Source organism: Hylobates moloch, unplaced genomic scaffold (assembly GCF_009828535.3).
Source record: "Hylobates moloch isolate HMO894 unplaced genomic scaffold, HMol_V3 SCAFFOLD_10, whole genome shotgun sequence".
Classification (NCBI taxonomy): domain Eukaryota; kingdom Metazoa; phylum Chordata; class Mammalia; order Primates; family Hylobatidae; genus Hylobates; species Hylobates moloch.
Genome location: NW_026652285.1, coordinates 64,735,141 through 64,760,683, shown reverse-complemented (window position 1 = coordinate 64,760,683; position 25,543 = coordinate 64,735,141). Strand labels below are relative to the sequence as shown.

At 41.3% G+C, this 25,543-nt stretch overlaps 2 protein-coding genes across 2 annotated transcripts in view; one reads left to right on the top strand and one right to left on the bottom strand.

Moving 5' to 3' along the window:
* CENPP (centromere protein P) overlaps positions 1–15,106 on the bottom strand; it is a 294,971-nt gene extending 279,865 nt beyond the window's left edge. Inside the window, exons 1-3 of the mRNA XM_032164530.2 lie at positions 14,910–15,106; positions 8,313–8,494; positions 2,539–2,627 (exon numbers count right to left, since the gene is read on the bottom strand). Coding sequence (XP_032020421.1) covers positions 2,539–2,627; positions 8,313–8,494; positions 14,910–15,016 — 378 coding nt within the window. The 5' untranslated portion in view covers positions 15,017–15,106. The remainder of the gene's footprint in view (positions 1–2,538; positions 2,628–8,312; positions 8,495–14,909) is intronic.
* A 422-nt stretch (positions 15,107–15,528) lies between these two features.
* On the top strand, positions 15,529–25,536 carry LOC116475427 (nucleolar protein 8-like; the record flags this gene model as incomplete). The annotated part of the gene is made up of 7 exons (XM_032164745.2): positions 15,529–15,708; positions 16,829–17,014; positions 17,522–17,584; positions 19,272–19,350; positions 21,672–21,807; positions 22,340–22,408; positions 24,865–25,536. Coding segments are annotated over exons 2-7 (1,158 nt in total), but the record flags the coding sequence as incomplete, so codon positions are not given.
* Positions 25,537–25,543: the final 7 nt, after the last annotated feature.

Sequence of the window (25,543 nt, the reverse complement as noted above, 5' to 3'; positions counted from 1 at the left end):
CACATAACCTATGAGGCAACTGTGAAAGAGATAAACTCTTACACAGTAGAAAAAGCCTGCAAGACCCCAAGGCTGCTAGGATTCCCCTGAGCAGTTTCCTGGACATATATACAAGAGTGTAGATGTTTTCGGAGATGGAAGTGGACCACAGGATTATGATTCCACCATCCTGCCATGGGTTGCAGGCCTGGCCAATTAATGGATGCCAGCATACAGAAGAGCATTCAGTAGATTACCACTCTCAGGTCAAGTTCACATCAGCCACAAAGAAGGAAAATATAGTCAGTCAGACTATGAAACCTTTTACAAAGGGACAACATCCAGGAGTCCCTAAGCCACCTAAAGGAAAAGCCTGGGATGGTGGCACAGGTTGTCCAGCCTAAATGATACCAATCCATTTGGGTCCATTCTCCGCTTGAGTCTTCAGCAAATGATCTTTGTGGTCATGTGATATCTCCTTGGTGACCTTGTACATCCCCAAGGCCTGGTGCCCATATGGGAACAATGTCAGTCCCCTAGAGCCACTTACCACCCATGCCCCTGACACACTGAACATGCTGAAATGTGTTTTGTATCCTGCTCAAATGGCCTTGGCAATGCTACACTGCACCTTTTCTTGGTCACTTTGGCAGTGTGAGAGTGATACTCTGAGTACAAGCTGGGAGCTTTGCCATCAAATGAGGGGGTCTAGACAACCCCTAGCCCATCCTCAGCCTGCCAGAGCCAGTAATAGCAAATGGAGACTTGGATTGCAAAGAGAAGCAAAACTTCCAAACCCAGGTAACTGTACCAAATCCTTGGGACTAGTTAGGGAGTGGCTATCTGACACAGAAGAAGGAAAAGTCCTGACTCCATAACCAACTCCTGTCTCATACAAAATGGGAAACTTGGGACTGTTTTTGTGGCTAAGGACACTGATAAAAAGGATAAGGAATCCTGGCACATGACCCTGAATATAAGCAGGCAGCTTGTCCATAGAACTCAGTTACAACAACTACTCTACACCAGTTTAGTTATCTGATGAGCTGAGGCCAACGCAGCCTGACAGCCCTTCCCTGTTCTGTTCCTCCTCTTTGCACACATTCCCTGTTGGCCCAACTGGCAAAACCAACTGGTTGAAACTGCTTTCTCCTCTTTCAACTGCTTTCTCCAGCTTTCAACTTTTCTTGGAGTCAGCCTTTGAAGGTGGCTGAGCCCTGTTCTGCTGCACCCTGGCCAGTGGGGCTACTTAGTATCATTCTGTCTGCTTTCACTTTCCTGCTTTGTGATATTATGTGAAGGTCTTAGCCAAAGGGATCTTCCTCCCTTTGTTGTGTCTCAGCAGTTCAGTACAATGTACAAGATCATCCAGCCCCAAGGAGCATTCAAATGGCTGTGGTCCCAGATGACCACAACCTCATGAGAGGCCCTGCGCAAGGACACCCAACTGAGTGGCTCCAAAATTCCTGACCCACACGAAATAGGTGAGATAATTAATAAATATAGTCAGCCCTCCCTATCTGTGGTTCCGCATCCATAGATTGACCAACTGCAGACCAAAAATATTTGAAAAAAAAAAATCTACAGATGCAGATGGTTGCATCTGTACTGAACATGTACAAGTTGTTTTTCTCATGATTCCCTAAATAATATACTATAGTAACTGTTTCATAGCATTTACATTGTATTGGGTATTAGAAGTAATCTAGAAATGATTTAAAGTATAAAGGAGGATGTGTGTACATTATAGGCAAATACTACACCATTTTATTTAAGGGACTTGAGCAACCGTGGATTTTGGTACTACAGGGAGTCCTGGAACCAATCCCTCACAGATACTGAGGGATAATTGTATTTTTGGTGGTTTTTTTGTGTGCGTGACAGAGTCTCACTCTGCTACCCAGGCTCGAGTACAGTGGCACAATCACAGCTCACTGCAGCCTCGACCTCCTAGGCTCAAAAGCAATCCTTCCACCTCAGCCTCCGGGCTAGCTGGGAGCACAGGTACGCACCACCACGCCTGGCTAATTTTTTATTTTTTTGTAGAGATAGGGTCTCACCACATTGCCCAGGCTGGTCTCAAACTCCTGGGCTCAAGCAATCCTCCTGCCTCGGCCCTGCAAAATGCTGAGACTACAGGTGTGAGCCACCATGTTTGGCCTATTTTGGGTTGTTTTAAGATGCTAAATATTATGGAGATTGGTTAAGCAGCAACAGATAACTAATAGATATTAGATGGCTGGCATATCACCTAACTACTGATGACACCCAGGACTATTCCCACAACCTCATGGAATTGCACTGGAAGCCCAGGAGCATCTTGCTACCTGTCCTTCAATAAAGCACCTATGGCTTTCACAACAACCCTACCATATGCAGTTGCTGGGCTGTTAATACCTGAAATTTTGAAAATGTACCACTTTGCACAAATGTGCTATGAATGGGGGCCCTGGCTCATGAACTCCTCTTCAGCTCCACCACTGTTGAAGGCTGGGGTGTGGGAATTGTTTATCTCATAGCAGAAGTATCTCTGTTATCACAACATGCTTCTTAATTTACCTGAATTTCCAGAATCTGAAATTCAAGTTGAAATGTAACCATGTGGCAATTTCCTGATAATCTGTGTCTCTGTAGAACTTTTCTTATACCTGTAAACCAGAAAAACAAATATTTTGTTTGCAAATAACCATTTTCTTCAAATGCGTATTATTTAATTTTGTGTGAATATCTACAATACATGTGGGTATATGTGTGAAAGTGTGCATTAGCAATTACATTGAAAAACTCTGGAAGAACGTACACCAAATTGATTATCTTTGCAAAATAAAATTAATGATAACTTGTGTTCTAGTTTTCTTTTTTTTTTTTCCCAGACGGAGTTTCGCTCTTGTTGCCCAGGCTGGAGTGCAATGGTGTGATCTCGACTCGCTGCAACCTCCACCTCCTGGGTTCAAGCAATTCTCCTGCCTCAACCTCCCGAGTAGCTGGGATTACAGGTGTGCGCCACCACGCCTGGCTAATTTTTGTATTTTTAGTAGAGACAGGGTTTCACCACACTGGTCAGGCTGGTCTCAAACTCCTGACCTCAGGTGATCCACCCACCTCAGCCTCCCAAAGTGCCGGGATTACTGGCATAAGCCACCGTGCCCGGCCAAGTTTTCAACTATACCAAAAGTTATGGTAAGTAGTAGAAATGTACTAGTATAACCCTAGACAAATTTGAATCATGTTAACTGTTCAATGGTTTTTATTTTTTCAACACTATCTAGTTCTTAAAGGCAGTAAATTGAATCCATGCGTTCACCTCTGCCATCTCTCAAAACTTCACTAAAATGACAGTGATATTTTTGAGATATAACATGCATACATTTGAATGCATAAAATGCCCTATTCTTAAATATACAGCTCAATATTTCTTTTTACACGTGGTTGTCCAGGTAACTACTACTCAGATCATGCTACAGGAATTTTATAGAACCTATAAGGTTTCCTCATATCCTTTCCCAGGCTATACCCCACCCCCAAGAGGTAAGTAAGCACTATCCTGACTTTACGTAGTCATCTAGTAAATGCTAATGATGTTACTTTTAGAAGGGCATGATTCTACAAGGATAAAGGGAACAGGGAAGATAAGAGCAATCTGATTTGGGAAGCTGGAAATCAGATGGATGCACTAGATAGCACATGGACAAGTGAAAGTGACCTGGTAGAGCCAGGAAAACTGAAACCTAAGCCAGCGAATGAGGAAAACCCAGAAGCAAGTTCATTTACATAGCAGAACACGAGATGGGTATTATGAATCAGCAGCACAAAGTACCTTTATGGGAGGTGAACCTGGGGTTCAAAACAGGAAAACTGGTTAAAGATTTGTTCAATAAGTAGTTAGGAAAAAAAAGACAGAATGGTACAAATTGACATAATTTGCCTCCTAATTAGATGTACTGGTAAGAACAAAACATCACTTTCATAGTTTTCCTGCCAAAATTGCCACAGGAATGTCATCAAGAGGAAACTATCAGAAAAAAATGAGATTGAACAACAATCTATAATACAAGTGGTCTTCAAATATGTCTATGTCGTAAGAGACAGAGAAGGATGACCAGATTAAGGAGACTAAAGAGACATAACAGATAGATGCAATGCTTAATCATGGATTAGATGTGGAATTGTTTAAACAAATGGCTATGGAAGACTCACTATGGTTAAGATGTCAGTTCTTCCCAACTTTGATCTGTACATTCAATGCAATCCAATCAAAATTCCAGCAAGTTACTTTCTGGATATCAACAAAATGATTATCAAGTTTATATGGAAAGGCAAAAACTCAGAAGAGCCAGAATAAACTTCAAGAAAAATAAAGTTTGAGAACTTAAACGACTTGATTTAGAGACTTACTATAAAGCTACAGTAATCAAGACAGTATGGTATTAGTGAAAGAGTATACAAATAGGTCAATAGAACAGAAGAGAAAGTCTAGAAATAGACTCACACAGATATAGTCAACTGATCTTTGACAAAGGAGCAAAGGCAGTTCAATGGAGAAAGAATAGTCTTTTTAACAAAAGGTGCTGGAACAAATGAACATCCACATGCAAAAAAAAAAAAGAATCTAGACACTGACTTTATACCTTTCACAAAAATTAACTGAAAATTTATCACAGATCTAAATATAAAATACAAAACTATAAAACTCCTAGAATATAGGAGAAAATCTAGATGACCTTGGGCTTTGTCCATAGAAATAAATGTGCCAAAAATGCGGTAAAGAAAAAATGCAGATGGAATCCTGGAAATAATCTACAGCAACCACTTTATTTTGCACATAAGAAATCAGACCCAGAGAGACTTACTAATCTGTCCACTCTCCAGGCTTTATTTTTTCTTTAAGTCCAGGCTTTATTTTTTCTTTATGGATGAACAATAAGCATACATAAATTGCATATAAATATATAGCATGATAAATTTTCAGTTCGGTACTTTTTAACTTGAACACACTGATTTTTATTTTATTTTATTTTATTTTTGAGATGGAGTCTCATTCTGTCGCCCAGGCTGGAGTGCGGCGGCACCATCTCCACTCACTGCAACCTCTGCCTCCCGAGCAGCTGGTACTATAGGCATGTCCCACCACACCCTGCTAATTTTTGTGTTTTTGGTAGAGACAGGCTTCACCATGTTGGCCGGGCTGGTCTCGAACTCCTGACCTCAAGTGATTTGCCCACCTCGGCTTCCCAAAGTGCTGGGACTACAGGCGTGAGCCACCGCAACTGGCCTTTTTTTTGTTTTGTTTTTTTGTTTTTTTTTGAGACAGCGTCTCACTGTCACCAAGGCTGAAGCGCAGTGGTGCAATCTCAGCTCACTGCAACCTCCGCCTCCCAGCTTCAAGCCATTCGCCTGCCTCAGCCTCCTGAGCAGCTGGGACTACAGGAACGCTCCACCATACCTAGCTAATTTTTGTATTTTTAGTAGAGATGGGGTTTTACCATGTTAGCCAGGCTGGTCTTAAACTCCTGACCTCAAGTGACCCTCCCACGTAGGCCTCCCAAAGTGCTGGGATTACAGGCATGAGCCACTGCACCTGGCCTGATTTTTAAATAATGAGTAAGGGTGTATTTTTAACAAAGTTCACAGACAGCAGAAGAGGATTAGTCCTTCAAAACAATCAATCCATATATATCAAGCCCATCTACACATTTTTAACAACATACATTTAAAGCTAATCAAAAGACAAGAATAAAAATTATAAATTAAAATACTACTCTTGGCCAGGTGCAGTGGCTCACACCTGTAATCCCAGCACTTTGGGAGACCGAGGCAGGCGGATCACGAGGTCAGAAGATCAAGATCATCCCGGCCAACGTCGTGAAACCCCGTCTCTACTAAAAATACAAAAATTAGCCGGGCATGGCAGCACGCGCCTGTAGTCCCAGCTACGTGGGAGGCTGAGGCAGGAGAATTGCTTGAACCCAGGAGGTGGAGGCTGCAGTGAGCTGAGATTGCACCACTGCACTCCAGCCTGGGCGACAGAGGAAGACTCTGTCTCAAAAAAATAAATAAATAAATAAATAAAAATTTAAAAAAAACCTACTCTCATTACTTTGCAGTAACACTTAATTTTGGACTCCAAATTCCATTACTTAGTTTGTAAACCAACTCTTACAGAATCAAAATGGAGAATTTAAAAGAATCATCATAGGCACTAAAGGAAATTCCAAAAGAAGAGTTCTTTTTTTTTTTTTAATTTTGAGATGGAGTCTCGCTCTGTCCCCTAGGCTGGAGTGGAGTGCAGTGTCGCCATCTCGGTTCACTGCAAGCTCCGCCTCCCGGGTTCACGCCATTCTCCTGCCTCAGCCACCTGAGTAGCTGGGACTACGGGGGCCTGCCACCACGCCTGGCTAATTTTTTGTTTTTGTTTTTTTTTTTTGAGACGGAGTCTTGCTCTGTCGCCCAGGCTGAAGTGCAGTGGCGCAATCTCGGCTCACTGCAAGCTCCGCCTCCCGGGTTCATGCCATTCTCCTGCCTCAGCCTCTCCGAGTAGCTGGGACTACAGGTGCCCGCCACCACGCCCGGCTAATTTTTTGTATTTTTAGTAGAGACGGGGTTTCACCGTGGTCTCGATCTCCTGACCTCGTGATCCGCCCGCCTCGGCCTCCCAAAGTGCTGGGATTACAAGCATGAGCCACCGCGCCTGGCCCCAAAAGAAGAGTTCTGAAAATGTTTGGAGAAATAAAAGCATAGCTGCAATAAAGTCTACATTCTTCACACATGATTATTTTGAAGGAAATCAAGATCATTTGATTACCTAGCTTCAGCTACATTCATTAACACACCACAGAAACTGTGTCTGCCCAACTAATAGCTATGGAAAACGATAATGACTTCAAAAAGCTCTTTGATTACGCCACTGCACTCCAGCCTGGGTGACAGGGCAAAACTCCATCTCAAAAAAAAAACAAAACAAACAAACAAAAAACAAAGGAAAAAGAACAAAAAAATAAAAAACAAGATATTTCTCTTCCAGTACCATTACTCTTGCTAAATTACTTAGAATTAATTTCAAGAAATTCCTACAACTACTTAGATTTCTGCTTTAAAATGATATTTCTTCTTCATAATTTCTATGTTTTTCCAAGTTTGCTAAAATGAGCACATATTACTCACAGAAAAAAAGCATTTCAACTCTTGTGATGTCCCTGTCTGAAATCTCCCAGACCACATTAGCTTTGTCAAGACTCTACGCCTAATCTTCATGCTGCAACTTTTAAGCTAGTAAAAGTCTTATACCTGGCCTATCCTCATTCTCTATTCTCTCTGCATTCCATCTCTTCCTTTCAAGCAATTTAAGTCTCCAAATTCCATCACTCTTTTTCTATATGTAATTCGGTCTCCCTGCAGTGGCTGCCCAAGACCCTCTCCCCTGTCATAAGGGTAATTTTCAGTGGAAAAGTCAGGAAGTACACTAAAAATGATTTCTGCTTTTGGGAATGTTATTCTTGACCAACCAAAGTTCTTGACATCCAGCTGCACAGCTGCAGTAGCTTCCCTTTATCTCTTAGTGCATCACAGATCTTTGGCAATAAGATCTAGTCATTGGGACCAGAAACCTTCCTTCCAGCAAAAGGTCCAGCTGCTAAACATTTATCTTGGCAGCTTTCATGTCAGTGCTGAATAACTCCTAAGATGTATAAATTAATTGTACTGTTGTTCTTATAATCATTATTCACTTATTACTATTTACTTGACTATTAAGGTACTTAATGATAGAAACTGTGTCTGTTCTTGTCCATCAGGAAGGAGAAGGTAAAAAAAAAAAAGAAAGAAAGAAAAGAAACTGTGTCTGTTCTTTAATATTTACCTCAGGCAGCTTTTTTTTTTTTTTTAAATGGAGTCTTGCTCCGTCCCCCCGGGTGGAGTGCAATGGCGCAATCTCAGCTCACTGCAACTTCCACCTCCCGAGTTCAAATGATTCTCCTGGCTCAGCCTCCCAAGTAGCTAAGATTACAAGTGCCCACCAACACATCCAACTAATTTTTGTATTTTTAGTAGAGACAGTTTCACCATGTTGGCCAGGCTTGTCTCAAACTCCTGACCTCAGGTGATCTGCATGCCTCGGCCTCCCAAAAGCTGGAATTATAGGCATGGTCACGGGGCCCGGCCCAGGCAGCTTTTTGAACACCGTGATGTTCAAAAGATATGTGAGTAAACAAATTTACCACAACCATACTTTCAAATACTTACCTTGTAGAATTTTAAGTCAATATTATGACAACCAATTTCTTATGCATAATAAGGTAAGCTTCAGTACTATGTCTAGATTAAAAAAAAATGCTTACTCTTTTCTGTCATCTCAGTGCTTGTTAGGTCTTCTGTCTGCTTCGAGTGATTTCTTATATTGATGCCAGTAAGCGTACTTAGAAATGAAAGTTCTGATTCTAAATGTCCAAGCTGATTTTTCAGATCTTTTGAAGACTTCCATCCTTCCAAATTGAATTGGTGTATGGCTTGAAAAGATTTTCTAAAAGGCAAATATCAAAAATAATCACTCCAATTACTAACACGTTTCATCTAATACCCCCATTTTCCTCAAAGCATTCCCATTTTGTCCCCCTTACTCTCTTCCTATTAAGTCACCTTCCCCCATTAAAATAAAAAAAATTAAAAAATTAAAAAGAATTTTCTCAAAACCACTGTGGTTACTATAACACCGCATCTTTTTTTTTTTTCTTCCTCTTTTTAAGAGATGAGGGTCTCACACTGTCACCCAGGCTGGAGTGCAGTGGTGTAATCATAGTGCACTGCAGCCTTGAACTCCCAGGCTCAAAGGATCCTCCCGAGTAGCTGGGACCACAGGTGTGCCACTGTGCCTAGCTAATTTCTTTTTCCTTTTCACAGAGACAAGGTCTGGCTTTATTACCCAGGCTGGTCTTAAACTCCTGACTTCAAGCAATCCTCCCGCCTCAGTCTCTCAGCGTATTGGATTACAGGCATGATCCACCATGCCCAGCCCACAATCTTTAATTTCAACAAAAAACATGTGTAACCAAATTATACTTCCAAATTTCCACATATTAGAAACACCTTTCAAATAAATTGTAACAGGAGTACTTTGCAAAATTACAAGGTGAGTTCCGACCCATGAAATTCCAGCCTAAATGTCTGATATAACTCTCAAATTATTATTATTATTATTTTTTTTTTTTTTTTTTTTTTTTGATACAGAGTCTCGCTTTGTTGCCCAGGCTGGAGTGCAGTGGCGCAATCTCGGCTCACTGCAAGCTCCGCCTCCCGGGTTCACGCCATTCTCCTGCCTCAGCCTCTCCGAGTAGCTGGGACTACAGGCGCCCACCACCACGCCCGGCTAATTTTTTTGTATTTTTAGTAGAGACGGGGTTTCACCGTGGTCTGGATCTCCTGACCTCGTGATCCGCCCACCTCGGCCTCCCAAAGTGCTGGGATTACAAGCGTGAGCCACCGCGCCCGGCCACCTCTCAAATTATTTTAAAAGATGTCTTGAAATTTAAAAATAGGCCCGGCGCAGTGGCTCACGACTGTAATCCCAGCACTTTGGGAGGCCGAGGCAGGTGGATCACGAGGTCAGGAGATCAAGACCATCCTGGCTAACACGGTGAAACCCCATGTCTACTAAATATACAAAAAATTAGCCAGGCGTAGTGGCAGGCACCTGTAGTCCCAGCTACTCAGAAGCCTGAGGCAGGAGAATGGTGTGAACCTGGGAGGCGGAGCTTGCAGTGAGCAGAGATTGCGCCACTGTACTCCAGCCTGGGCGACAGAGCAAGACTCCGTCTCAAAAAAAAAAAAAAGAAATTAAAAAATAAAATCAATTAGCTAACTTTAATTTCCAAAAGTAAACACCACAGAACGTTTTATAGTAACAAAGAGATTTATCAGAAAAAGAAATAGCAAATCTCTTTAAACATCACTATGGCCAGACATTTTTCATTGAGAACATATAAATATATTTTCCTTGAGAAAAAGAATGAAATTTTAGTTGGCCTGGTGCAGTGGCTCACGCCTGTAATCCCAGCACTTTGGGAGGCCAAGGCAGGTGGATCACTTCAGGTCAGGAGTTCGAGACCAGCCTGGCCAACATGGTGAAACCCCTTCTCTACTAAAAATACACAAAATTAGCCTGGCGTGGTGGCGGTCGCCTGTAATCCTGGCTACCCAGGAGGCTGAGGCAGGAGAATTGCTTGAGTATGGGAGGCAGAGGTTGCAGTGAGCCAAGATCATGCCACTGTATTCCAGCCTGGGCAACAAAGTAAGACTGTCTCAACAACAACAACAAAAAAAAAAAAAAAAAAGAAAAGAAAAGAAAAGAAAAAAGAAAAAACTTAAACTTTTTTAAAAAAAGAAATTTTAGCTAATAATTGCATTAGATGTTATTTTATTTTTATTTTTTGTCATCCATTATTTCCTTTAAACACTCTACTACATTCTACACTGTTGACTTTTCCTGTCAGCTTAAAACATCCCTTCCTTGGATTCTTGGGCATAATTATCCCAATTCTCATTTGCTATCTTGGGTCGGCTTCTTGTCTCCAACATTAGAGGAAAACCCTAACACTCTTACTTCTGCTATCCTAAATATGTATTCTTTCATTCTGCAGGAACACTAAATGATTAGCCTTAGCTCCTCTATGCCAGTAACTCTAAAAACATACCTCTAACCATATATCTCTTCTTCCTGCAAGGTAGATCTAGGTTGATAGCTCACCAAATGGTTTCTCTTGGAATCTGCTTTTCCTCTAAATTACCCTACATATGTTAATAATAAAATATTTCCCTTAGTATGTCAGGCTCTATACATTGTAAGTTATCCTTGGCTCCTTCACTTGCCTGACATCTGGACTTACTGCCATCCTTTCTGCTCCCTCACATAACTATTCTTCCTTTTGTATTTCTAATTCTACTACATTAACCAATGCTCTTATGACCTTATACCATCTCTACACAGAATAATCTAACTCTATATTCTTCACACTGAGAATACAAGACTTAATAAATTCTGTAAAATTTGTTTCAAATTTTGTTTTAATGCTAATTTAAAATATTAATGTAAGTATATTCTGTATCATGAAACTACCACAGCCTCTTTTGCATTTGCCAACATAGACTGATACCCCTACAAATTACATTAAATATAGAAGTAAAGGAAAAAAGAACAGATTGGGCGCAGCAACTCACTCCTGTAATCCCAGCACTTTGGGAGGTTAAGGCAGCCCAGGAGTTCAAGACCAGTCTGGACAACATGGCAAAACCCCATGTCTACCAAAAAATACACACACAAAAAAACAAAAAAAAATTATCTGGGCATAGTGCCTTCAGTCCCAACTACTTGGCTGGTGGAGGGTCACTGAGGCAGGATGATTGCTTGAGCATGGGAGGTGGGTGAAGGTTGCAGTGAGTCATAATCATGCCACTGCACTTCAGCCTGGGCAACAGAGTGAGACCCTGTCTCAAAAAACAAGACAAAAAAGAAAAAGAAAAAGAAAAAAGAACAGAGACAATCTTCATATATAAATGATGAGCGGCCGGGCACGGTGGCTCATGTAATCCCAGAACTTTGGGATGCCGAGGTGGGCAGATCACCTGAGGTCAGGAGTTTGGGACCAGCCTGCCCAACATGGCGACACCCCGTCTCTACTAAAAATACAAAAAATTAGCTGGGCATGGTGGCGGGTGCCTGTAATCCCAGTTACTCAGGAGGCTGAGGCAGGAGACTCGCTTGAACCCAGGGGGCGGAGGTTGCAGTGAGCTGAGGTTGCGCCACCACACTCCAGCCTGGGCAACAAGAGCGAAACTCCGTCTCAAAAAAAAAAAAAAAAAAGCCATAAATATAAATGAGCTTCTGACAAGTGAACACCAAATGTCACAGCAAGCTATGAATGAAAATTTCAAGGTATTTCCAATAGAGCAAAGTGGTAAGAGAACCAAGTCATCATTAAAGGCTGGATATGCAGAACTCAAAAAAGAACATGCAGTTGTCAGAGTGGCTAGTAGGGAGTTCGCGTTTAATAGGTATGGTGTTTCAGTTTTGGGGTGATGAAAAAGTTCTGAAGATGGACAGTGGTGATGGCTGTACAACAATGTGCATGTGTTTAATGCCATTGAGCTGAACACTTAAAAATGGTTAAAATAGTAAATCTTACGTATATTTTGCCACAGAAAGAAAATCTGCATATTCTTATTCATAGCAGCTATTTAGTTTGAGCAAAATATTTGTGTATTTCAACTAATCATGTTAGTTTGAGCTATTTTGGATTTGTTTGAATTTATTCACTTTGTGGTTTTATTATTTGTAAGTCTATCTTCATAACATAAAAATTTTTTGTCAGAATTACGAGCTTGCAAGAATTTTTTTTCCTTTAAAATGAATCTGTACATGAGTTTAAAGGTCAATGGTCTACTAATGAGTGTTAGTTACTATTATAAGGCAAGTACTCTTCTAAATGAACTACATATATTAACTCAATTAGTCCTCACAGCAACCCAAAAACTTGGGTATAATTTTACCATGGAGGAAACTGAAGCACAGAAAGGGAGAGCTCACTTAACCAAGATCATTCAGCCAATAGCAGAGACAGGATTTGAAAGCAGGCAATTTGGCTCCACAGTGTGGACATATGGATATAGCTGAATAATTTAGCTCCAATTTTCCTACCTCCAATCCATCCAACCACTTATAATCACTTAAAAAAAATAGCTTGATACATAGGTCCCAATCCTCCTCCTCCACTATAGTGAAAAGAAACCTCACGGTTAAATCCAAACACCCTGGACTGACATTTAATGTCTCCCACAATCTGGACTCTTCTGACTTTCCAATTTAACCACTGAGAAGTCCCAGATTATATAAATAATCTACTAAGAACTGAAAATAAAATCCTACCCCACCCCCACAATCACCTGAACCGACTCCCTCTTGGTCAAGGGGACCCCAAAGAAACCTTAAAAACTCCGTTCTTAACCATGACAGGATGGGAGGTCAGACACACCTTGTTATATACCTTCCTATTTGGGATGTAGACACAACAACTGACCAGCATTAATGTTAAAATAGAGATCGTAAGAGTTGCAGAACAGACTCTGTGGCAATAAGATACCAAATTATAAACAAGACCTAAGGCCATGCCAGGCAAGGGTTAAGTCACATATCCCCTACATTTAAAAGAATGAACTATGTTCTAACTGCCACAATATTTTTTTCACTAGTGGCTAAACAAGCACTGGCCTCCAGATAAGCAATATTGAAATAATTGCAGTTCATCCACCACCAGATGCTAACTGATTCCCCCGTTCCACAGGCTTTGATAGGACAAGAGAATGATTTCAAAAATTTTCTTTTGATAAGATCAACAACCATGGACTTGTTCTAACAGGTTTACAAAGCCTGGTACTTAAGTACCTTTGCTCCCCTCCTTCAACTTTTGACGTACAGGGCCTAATTGTAATGCATTTAAATGTTAAGTCAGCTTCCCAAAATGAACAAGGAATGCATGTAATACGCATTTTTATTCAGTACACGTGAGCACATCTCCCTTCGTGAATATTCATAGCCCCTCCTATAACTTGTTGAGTATGTATACCTAGCCCACTCATCCAGCATAAATCCTGCCCCAACCCCTCCTCCTCCAAAGTGTGGGCCTTTCTGCTTTGCCTGAGACTATGCTTCCCAGCCTGTCAGGATGGCCAGTTTGCAGGCTGTAACCCTTTTTAAGAAATAGTCTCTCTAAATTTGCAGATCTCATGATTTTTCAGTTGACACTACTATGGGGACTAATGAAATCTTGTGGCCAGTGAAGAAACTATTTTTCCCCGGTTCTTAAACTTTCAAGTGTGCGCACAAATCCTGTTAGGGCAGGGTATCTTTTTTAAATGCAGATTCTGATTCAGTATGTCAGGACGTCGCTCTAACAAACGGCCAGGTAATGCTAAAGCGTCCCATCTGTGGAGCACACCTAAAATAGCAAGGGTCTTTAATACATTTACTCTCATTAGTGGAGAAGCACACCTTTTTCCTCTCCCTTTTACCAGTCACAGCTTCCTCTACTTTCACGACCGCACGCAGACATTTTCTGTAGATCTCCTCCTTCCCATTTTCTACCAATTCTTCAGTTAGCTCAGGAAAAATCTCATTCTTTCTGCACCTATGTCAAATTAGTCTTGACTCAAAAATTGAAGATAGTTTATGTTTTCGAGAGACTTCTATGTTTGAGATGATGATACATAATTACGGTTGCAGAGCTTTTCTCTCCCTCTCCTTCAATAAACCAAAAGTGTCCAGACTTTGGAGTAAAATTTTTGTGTCCCAATCCATCTCTGACAATTCCTTTCTCTGGAATCTTGGACAAGCTACCTAACTTCTCTGAGCCTCAGTTTCTTCAACTATAAAACAGGGCTAACAGTAGCACCTACCTCAGAGGAATGTCAAATTCTCCTGCAGTCTGTATTAACTACTTTTCTTTATATCAACTTACTTTATTACCGAAGTTATTTTTCAAAGGAATTTTTATGTCATCGTAAACACAAAGTCATTATCACTTGAGATGGTTAGCTGACCCACCAAAACAAATGCCATGAAACCAAACGGAGTTATTAAATCCCAACTAGAGATACCTCTGCATACTGGAGGCGGAATTATCTAGCTAGGGATATAGTCAAGACTTCCTCCTTGTCAGTCATGCACACAGACGACTGCAATTAAACGAGTAAATACCCTGCAATACGTTTACAGCAGGGCGCCGTACGCGCTGCTCCCAACTCTAGGCCATCGTCATGACAGAATCAATGCCAGTTCATGCCCACATTCTAGGGCTGGGAGTAGGAGACCGAGGATGTCTGTGGAGATTCACCCGCCTGGCCCGGGAACCCTGGCCAGCGGGCCCTGGGGGATTTGGGGGGTCACGTACTGGACTCGGGACTTCTCTTCCCAGGGCGCCGGTGGGTCTTCACACGCTCGCCGCAGGGCCGCGATCTCAGCTTGCAAGGCGCGCACCTCTGCCAGCTCTGCGTCCATGGCGCGTTGCGGACCGGAGCCAGGCGGTAGCGCAGCTGTTACTCCGACCTGCGCGCTTCACCGGCGCTTCAAGCCTCGCGCGCGATCCCGGCGCGGACCATCCTGGAGCTCACGCGGAGGGGAGGCGTGAGAGCCCCGCGTGACCCCAGCAGCCCTGCACGTCCAACTCCGCGCTTGCACGAGAGCCTGGGTCCTCCGCGTCCCCGCACACGTTTCCCTGGCTGTCTAAGCAGTGGCTATACTTTCTCGGGAGAGCGCGTTCTTTGCTACTCCAAGCCCAAGCGCTCCGCTGCTCACCCCAGCCGGCAGCCTTGGAGCCGCCCGGCCTCGTGCGTCACTAAAGAGGCAGGGCTGGGATCACGTGGAGGGGAGCGCCTCTTTATTTTTTTCCTCTACTTCCTCTCTTACGTCGACCTAGTCCAGGAGTTGGTACATACAGCGATAGTGTTCAATAGAAACTAGGGGATTTTGGTTTGGGCTCTTTTGCGGTCGTTGAGGGGGAGGTGATGGGGGCATCAGGGAAGCTAGGAGGACGGGAAAGGAAATTAAAAGCTCTTGGGAACTGAATTGTGGTAACGGAACCTTAGGAGGCTGGATTGGAAATCGAGTAGGAAGGAAGAGAGGATGCTCCGTTGGGACATGTGACCAGAAGTTAGGGGCTGCAGCGGCGCTGGCTTTAGGTGAACGACGTGGTGAGGAGTGGGTTTTGGGCATGAGAAGTCACTGGGCCGTTTCCTAGCTTCTCTCTTCACTTCTCTGGGTCTTCTCAGAGAAAGAAGGCTGCAGTGGGTAGGCTGGGGGCGGAGACTATCAGGAAGAGATAGGCCGAAGTTCTACCCAGAATACACGCCATGTGGTGGACGCTGGTTGGGAGTCTCGTTTGGAAAGAGTCTGTCAGCTCTTGGGGAAGGGCAGGGCGAGACCTGAGCGCCTGCCGGGTACTAAACGAAATGAGAGATACTATGATGGGCCCTAGTACCTCTGGAAAAGTTTTCCTGAGTCCGCTGTGATCCAGGAATCTTCATAGTGTAGTGTTAAGAATTCCAAGTTCTGAAGGTAGACCTGCATTGTAATCCTGGATTCACTAATTTTCGGTATGGCATTGGGAAAGTGACTTAACCTCTTCTGCTCTCCTGAAAAATGGGAAACCAGCAAACTACTTTGTACAATGCAGGCACATAGCAAAAACACAAGTCTGTATTCGCTATATCCCTTGATCTTTGTGTCTGAACCCCACTTTGCAGCATTTTTATTGTGACATAATATTGTGCCATTTGTTTTATTCTTTTGTGACTATAAGGAGCTCCAGGAGCTCCTAGCCTCTCTTCACTTGTTTGGGTCTTCTAGGAGGAAGAAGGCTGGGGTGGGTAGGTTGGGGGCGGAGACAATTAGGAAGAGGTAGGCTAGCTCTTTTTATCTTTTAGTGCGTTACCTGCCACATCCTGTTTCTGTCAGACTTTGTTAAAGACAGTAAATGAGTAAATGAATGTATGAATGAATCAAGGAAAAACATCTAAAAACGTGAATACATAAAATTAAGAGGGATAGAGTGTAATATTATGGCCATTTGGAGGAAAAAAACTTTGTCTGTACCTGTGTCTATATGGGTATGGGATTGCTGTTCCAAAGTGCATTCATGAAAAATGTGGATGTAGGGCTTGGGCAAAACCTCCAAGACTAAAATTTGGAAGTAATACAATAGGAAGTGAAATACAGATCCAGGAGACGGATTTGATACAGAAGGTTCAGAGGAAGTAGTTGTTTTGTTAGATTTTCGAAGAACTAAGGGAAAGAACTCTTCTCTGTATACAGAAAATTACTTTTCCCACTAAAACACACCAAGTATATGCCCAGCCTTCATGAAAGTGAAAAGAGAAACGAGGCGCCTTTATGTGGGTGGCCTTAGCCGGAACATTTCTGAGGCAGACCTACAAAATCAGTTCAGCAGATTTGGAGAAGTTTCGGATGTGGAGATCATCACACGGAAAGATGACCAAGGTAAATTTATGGTCCTTCACTGGGTAGTTATAGGCAGACATAACTCAGGTTAAGTGCTAGAAAATAAAACAGCCCCAAGATAAATGTTAGCTCTGAACACCAAAAGTTTTAAGTGATGTTTTGGAGGTATAATGTGTGATGTAGAACTTGACCGGAATTTGTTTCTGAAATAAGAAAAAATTCTAAATTCTAAAACTTCTGATTTCAGAAACATATTAACTTCCAGTTTTGAGAACTAGAATTTTCTAACATGGATTAAGTGTCCCATTAAGTAGACTATCACTAGCATACAATCAAAATGTTTCCTTAACTGAGTACTGGACATTTTCTTCCTTTTTTTTGGAATATTTTTATAATTATGCTTATTTTTATAGCCAATAAAAAAATAAGGTTTATCTTTGAAATAATAAGTTTTCAAGAACTAATTTTTTTTTTAATTTGGAAACAACCATTTTTACATTGCTCTCTAGATAAGAATTTAAATAATTTTTTTTTTTTTTTTTTTAGGAAACCCACAGAAAGTTTTTGCATATATCAACATCAGTGTAGCAGAAGCGGACCTGAAAAAATGTAAGATCATCATATATTTTCTATACTATTTGCCAGTTTGTATCACTCTGTAACTTGGAATAACTTTGGTTCTGAATCTAAACCTCCACAGCCATTTTTTACGTTATCCAGAGGGACAGCAGTGATCAAGAGAATTCCAGTATCATATAACTCAGCAGGTTTAGGTCCATTCCATTTGGCATCAGCGGACATGGTAGCACTTTGCTGGTGGGTTTACTTAAAACTGCTATTCTCAAATATTTTGGACAAGGGACCAAACTTTCATAGAAACTGCCTGTTACATACATCCCCCTGAATATCATGCCACATTCCCCCTCAGTCTGATTATTTCTTTGGCAGCTAATCCTTGTCACTAAACACTCTTGAGGGGGCTTTACAATACACCCTCGTAAGACCATATCCTTGAAATTGTGAAATCTCTTGTTGATAAGTTTAGTAAAGTCAAGGGCAAACAGTGGCCTTTAATGAAGAATGGGAGATAATCCATACTGCCACTGACACAGTAACATATTCTAGTTATTTGGAGGCCAAAAAGTGAAAAAAGACAGGGAAAATAAGTAAAGGGAACATGCTAATAGAGGAAGAGGGCAATCAGTCTTTTGTAATTTCATTTGCAAAAAGATTGCTTTATTCTATTTTACATTGAGGAATATATGTGACAAATGTGAAGTTGTGGTTAAGAATACATCAACTAGGCTTTGTGACCTGTGGCAAGTTACTTAAACTTCTCAGCCCAAGTTTGCTTATGTGATGAATGACAAAAGATATTGCTTGCCTCATAATATTTCTGTGAGAATTAAATTAAATGATACATTTGCAATACTTTGGGAGGCTAAGGCAGGTGGATCACTTGAGGTCAGGAGTTTGAGACCAGCCTGGCCAACACGGTAAAACCCCATCTTTACTAAAAATACAAAAGTTAGCTGGGTGTGGTGGCAGGCACCTGTAATCCCAGCTACTTGGGAGGCTGAGGCAGGAGAATCACCGGGGAGGCAGAGGTTGCAGTGAGCCAGGATAGCGCCACTGCACTCCAGCCTGGGCAACAGAGGGACACTCTGTCTCAAAAAGAAAAGATACATTTGTACTTAGTATAGTATCTACCACCTACAAAATTCTGTTAATGGTATTATTAAGGAAGCTGACAGCAGATGCTCAGAGAAATCAATTACTAGGGCATAGTAATTCAAACAGTTCAGTCACTCATCTACAAGTTCTACAGTGATAATTAGTATGAGGTGATAAATAAAATTAAGGTGCTGTAGGATTCCAGAGTGTCGTCTGATTCACCTGAAAAGATGATTGTTTTATAGTTACAGGAAATAAATGTTTTATAGTTATAGGAAATAACAATAAAATATACATTAAATATCAGTTATTCAGAGGTTCCTGACATTTGTTTATAAACAAATTGCAAGTAAGTTTTGCTTTACTTTTTACACATTTTGCCTCATTCCAATCTAGTAACACTGTGAGATAGGGAGTGTAAAGACTCTTTTGGTAAGTTGTCAAGATGAAACAAGAGCCTAGGCTCCCTCTCTCCAGGTCTCATTTCTTTTCTTCCACTTCCCCTGGGTCTCTTTGTGATAAACAAGCCTACTTTTCTTGATACTAAATAATTAGAAGAAGCACAAGCTGAAATATATTTTTGCATTGCCATGTACTTGAGTAATAATTCTTTACTTTATAGGTATGTCTGTTTTAAATAAAACAAAATGGAAAGGTGGAACATTACAAATTCAACTAGCAAAAGAAAGCTTTTTGCACAGGTAAGTTTTGCTCCACATGGATTTAAGCCCTACTTTTTTAATATTGTAAGTGGTTTTATACATTTACTTATTTCAAATTATCAAGTAATATAGTATTATATTCTTAACAAATTCAAACATTATAAGTAGAGCTAAAATCCCTTTCAACTCTGAATCCCCTTCACCCCAGACGAACAAAAAGGATAATTTCGTGCATTTACATATGTATATAATAAGCTATAAAAGTATATATGTACTTATTTTCTCTTTGTTAATGAGCTATAAAAGCATATATGTACTTATTTTCTCTTTGTTAACACACCCTTTTGTGGCAATGTAGATCTTCTCCCTTTATAACAGTTGTTAGTACTATTTCAGAAAATGGTTATACCACAGTGTAGTGGTCCCTTCCCACTGATGACTGTTTCTACTTTTTCATGGTCATAGATGATCCTGGAGCATGTATCCTATGTATATGCAGGTGTTTCTCTCAGTTTATATCAGAAAATGGAGTTGCTGAATCTTAGCATTGTCTGCATTTAAATTTTAGTAGACTACTAAATTGCATATGTTGATTTTGACTGTTAATGCTAGTGTCATAAAAAAATATAAAGGAAGTAGGAGATCACTGTATGACAGGCATAAGAGTGATTATGCAAGTGATTTAAGAGCAAGACAATGTATTATGAAAACCATTAGAGCTTTTAAAATCCTAAAGGTATTTTCAGGAAGAAAAGGTATTGTTAGTTGGGGAGTTTTCAAACTAGGAAACAATTTAAGAATATACAGATAGAGGCCGGGCACGGTGGCTCACGCCTGTAATCCCAGCACTTTGGGAGGCCGAGGCGGGTGGATCACCTGAGGTCAGGAGTTCAAGACCAGCCTGGCTAAAGTGGTGAAACCCTGTCTCTACTAAAAATACAAAAATTAGCTGGGTGTGGTCGTGGGCGCCTGTAATCCCAGCTACTTGGGAGGTCGAGGCAGGAGAATCACTTGAACCTGGGAGGCGGAGGGTGCAGTGAGCCTACATTGTGCCATTGCACTCCAGCCTGGGCAACAGGAGTGAAACTCTTGCCGCAAAAAAAAAAAAAAAAAAAAGAATATACAGATAGAATGACCAGGAGAGTTGATAAGCTTGTTCCAGACCAATGAAATATAACAAGAACAGATATATTCTAAAACAAGTGGCAAGCAACCTACTTTGAGGCATGTTTTGGGGGACTGCCCTTATGAAAACGGTGAGAATTTGATTTTGTTCTTCAGCTGAAGCCTCAGACTGTGAACAGGGTGGTTATATACCTTTCATTCCAGCAGCAGTTGCCAGCCTACTGTGTGCAGGCACTGGAGCCCCATGCTGAGCAGGTTGATCACACAGTGCTGCTGCTTGGAGTATCTGCGTGGATATGCCTGAGAAGCATGGGTCTGATGGTTGTTCTGGGACATAAAGGAGACAGACTAGAGGCAAAGAGGCCAGTGAGGACTCCTTCTGTGCAGTTGTCCAGGCCTGAAGAAGGTGGTGGTGATTTGAATCAGAAGAGGTGGCATTCTCTTCATTAGGAGGATACAGATAATCAAGACCTAACAAATTGGGCTCCGAAAGATACCTTCGTCATGGGGAAGAGTGAATGGAGAGAAGATAACATAAAATGCCAAACGTATATAAATTGAAAGGGGAAAATTGAGAAAACTTGCAATCCATGGTCTTGGTCTTCCTTAAAGGGGAACTGGGACAACCACTGGAGCAGAGCACAGGTGTAAGCGTGCATGTCAGGGATTCAGGAGACTGACTAGTATAGTGGGTGGGCTAGGAAAAGAACCCTCATGCTCTGGTGGGACAGCCCTGACAGCACAGCTTGTCACTGCTGTCCAACCCTATAGCTCAGTTGCTGGTGGTAAGGGACTGGTCAATAAACTACAGTAGATTGATGGAAAGACATGTTGTACAGCAATCATAGTGATATTTTCAAAGAATGTATAAGTTGATAAATAAGTGTACCCAACTGTGCTTATGATATTTGGATTACATTATAAAATATGTATATTTACATATAGAACAAAGATGAAGTTAAGTAGGCAAAATATTAACAAGATGAGGGATAAGGAATATGTTTTGTTTTCTTAACGGTTCTGTCTTCCAGTATTCTATAATAAAAACATATTGTATGTTCAGATAAGTAGGTAAGCTATTATGCTACTAACAAAGCAGTTTTGTTTTATTTTGGTTTTTAATACTACAAAGCTGTTTACTTTATAGTGCTCATTTAGGCACACCTAAAGTGAAATAATCATTTTACGTGGCTGATTATTGTGACTCTTTTATTTGTATTTTCTTTTTGATTCAGATTGGCCCAAGAGAGAGAAGCAGCAAAAGCTGAGAAAGAAGAATCAACAACAGGTAACACCAACTTTTTAGAAAAGACAGGAGGAGTGGATTTCCATATGAAAGCAGTGCCAGGGACAGAAGTGCCAGGGCATAAGGTGAGTCTCCACTGTAGCCTGAGCCAATTACATGGTCTTGGGAACTGATGCCTGAGATCACGTGATTGTGGGTGTCATGTCTAAAACCAGTTCCTCTTTTCCCCTTTCTTGGAGGCAATTAACATAGATAGGTCTTTATAATTTTCAAGGTGCATTTACAACTCTTAGGTAAGCATAGTTCTCCATCATTTTACAGAGAAAGAAATCAAAACTCAAGCAGAGGTGGACTTTCAAGGGACATAGGTAGCCAGGAATATAGGCAGGTCCCAAATTTGCCTGTTCAAATTAGCAGCCAGTGTTTTTTGTAAACCACCCTACATGGTTTACTTGGGATTGATAGCTCCTCCAAATCTTCCTTTTTTTTCTTCCCTCTCACAGTTTTTCTCTTTGGTAACTCTTACTTCATTGTCAGAAAACTAAACCCAACAGTAATCATAGCCCACTGATTTTTTTGTTGTATTTACCTAATATTGTTATTAAATCTTTTCCATTTGTGTCACATATAGTAAATAAATTCTTTTTTTTCTTTTAGAATTGGGTTGTGAGCAAATTTGGAAGAGTCTTACCTGTTCTTCACCTTAAAAATCAACATAAACGTAAAATATCCTTTGGCCTCTCAAAGTAATTATTTACCACAGTGATGGATACTTGTAAAATACCTTTAGCATTTCACTGTCTCTTATCAGTGAATCTTTACGTGTTTGTTTGCATGTTCCCAGTTTCTTGGTACTCACCTACATGTATGAAACAATTAGAGCATGAGAAAATGGATTGAGGTTTTATACAATTAAGTAATTCAAATGATGAGTGCCAAAGAAGCAGGTTGGTTTATTAATTTATTCATATTGTCATACATGGATTCAAAGCCATTGCTGAAGGAGCTAAAGAGCAGTGAGAAACCCAGAGACCATCATTAAAGAAGGCTTTAGAATTGAGGTAGGTTTTGAATTAATAGAAGTGATGGGAAGTAGTCCTGGGAATACCAATAGTAGATAAAAATATGTGGACAAGCAGGAGGATGGTGGGTTGAGAAACAGTTTGGAGCAGAGTGTGAGCAAATTCTAATGCCTGTTCAGTGAGGTCACATTGTCTAAGACCTTGAAGACCTGGTATCATGGAATTCTGAGCAGTGCGTCTTGATGTATTGTTTTTTTTTCTCTTTTTGAGACGGAGTCTCTCTGTCCCCAGGCTAGAGTGCAGTGGCACAATCTCGGCTCACTGCAGCCTCTGCCTCCCGCGTTCAGGCAATTCCCCTGCCTCAGCCTCCCAAGTAGCTGGGACTACAGGTGTGTGCCACCACGCCTGGCTAATTTTTTTGTATTTTTACTAGAGACAGGGTTTCACCATGTTGGCCAGGATGGTCTTGATCCCCTGACCTTGTGATCTGCCCACCTTGGCCTCCCAAAGTGCTAGGATTACAGGCATGAGCCACTGCGCCCGACCGTCTTGATGTATTCTTTAGCTTGTAACCCTGGTGTCAGTCAGTAAGGGAAACAGTAGCAGGTATTTGAAACAGAGGGAATATAATATATGCAGTTAGTTAAACAAGTGCTGGAGGAGCAAAAGCCAAAGGTCAGATTCCCCACTGATTGACAACTGCAGTAAACCACTACCTCACTGGGACTAGAGAAGCAAAAACGTGTGTCCTCTGAGCTCACAGCTACTGTGCCACTGAAACCACTACTACCTGAATCCAGGCCCTAGTTGCACCGGACATAGCTGTGACCTCTGCCCTCCCTACAAGTGGCTCAAAGTTAGGAAAGTACTGATTTCTTATTTTCTACTTTCCAGCTTTCCACCAATGGCAGCCGCTGATGGCAAAGAGGAAGATATTGAAGGACAGTAGAGACAATAGACACTTTTTGGCATACCTCACATATAACTGGCACATATAAGTAGTTATTGAAAAAGGGGACTTTCAAGAGTAATCGCTTAAGGTGGGGTGCAGTGGCTCACACCTGTAATCCCAGCACTTTGGGAGGCCACTGGAGGATCACTTGAGCCCAGGTGTTTGAGACCAGTCTAGGCAACATAGTGAGACTGTAACTCTACAAAAAATACTAATAAAAGAAAAATCAGGCTGGGCCTGGTGGCACATGCCTGTGGTCCCTGCTACTGGGGAGGCTGAGTTGGGAGGATCACTTGAGCCTGGAAGGTTGAAGCTGTATTGAGCCATGATCATGCCATGGCAGTCCAGCCTGGGTAGCAGTGAGACCCTGTCTCAAAACAAAAAAGAGTGATAGCTTAAAGCACCTTAATACTTGCCTATTCATATGCTTTAGGGAATCAGCAAATGACAGCCATCATTACAACACATCGATGTTAACTAGAATCTTTCCTGGATAATGTCAACATAGGCCTGGTAAAGATTTATTAGTTTTTTTTTAATTTTTAATTTTTATTTTTAGGACGGGTTCTCACCGTGTTTCCCAGGCTGGTCTCGAACTCCTGGGCTCATGTAATCTGCCCACCTCGGCCTCCCAAAGTGCTGGGATTACAGGCATGAGCCACTGTGCCCAGGCCAGCTTTCTAATAAAGACCTAAAAATATTGCAGAAAGTGAGTTCATGTGAAGTGGACGTTATTGAGCTAGGAGAATCAGAGTTAGGATGAGTAAGAACTGAGAAGACAGAAATAGCCAAAAGAGTTTGAGAGTAAAGGACATACATGTGGCCATGTCCTCTGGGTTTTCCTGAACCCAGAACTTTGCTTTACTGTATCAGCTCGATGGTTGGATTTCTGTGATTTACAGAAAATAACCCTGAGACCTGTGTACCTATAATATAATCTGAATAGGTTTGCTATAATATCTATCTACAGTCCGAGTAATTTCTGCCAACTAATAGTGGTGGTACTAGACTTTAACTCAGAATATGTCATAGAAAGCTCAATTTCTTAGACCCTGAATGATAACCTAGTTAAGTCCTCATTTTCTTTTACAGGAAACTGAAAGGGAGGGAAAATGACTTATTTGAGATTAAGCAATATTTTTTGTGTCAAAGACTGATGAGTTTTCCTAAAACCAAGTGCTTTAGTTTTGTTTCTTGACTTGCGTAACGTCATCAAATATGATCCCTCAAAATACTGCCACAACCTGAAGAAGATAGGGGTGGATTTCTCAAACACCATTCCTATATCCAGCCTGACTTGGGAATTAGGAGGAGGGAATGACCCTATGAGTAAGAAACGGCGAGGAGAGTTCTCTGACTTTCATGGCCCTCCCAAGAAGATAATAAAAGTGCAGAAGGATGAGAGTTCCGCTGGGTCTTTGGCCATGAGTACAAGCCCCAGGAGGGTAATAGAGAAACCACCCTTAACACAGCAACAGGCTGCACAAAAAAGAACTTGTGATTCCATTACTCCTTCTAAATCATCTCCTGTACCTGTTTCTGATACTCAGAAGCTTAAAAATCTACCTTTTAAGACTTCTGGCTTGGAAACTGCCAAGAAGAGAAATAGCGTTTCTGATGATGATACTGATTCTGAAGATGAATTGAGAATGATGATTGCGAAAGAGGAAAACTTACAGAGAACTACACAACCCTCAATAAATGAATCTGAAAATGATCCTTTTGAAGTTGTAAGGGATGATTTCAAATCAGGCGTTCACAAACTGCATTCTTTAATAGGTTTAGGTGTCAAAAATAATGTCTCTTGCCATGATAGTGATGATGATATGAGAAATGATTGTGAGTATGACTCAGGAGATACAGATGAAATCATTGCAATGAAAAAAA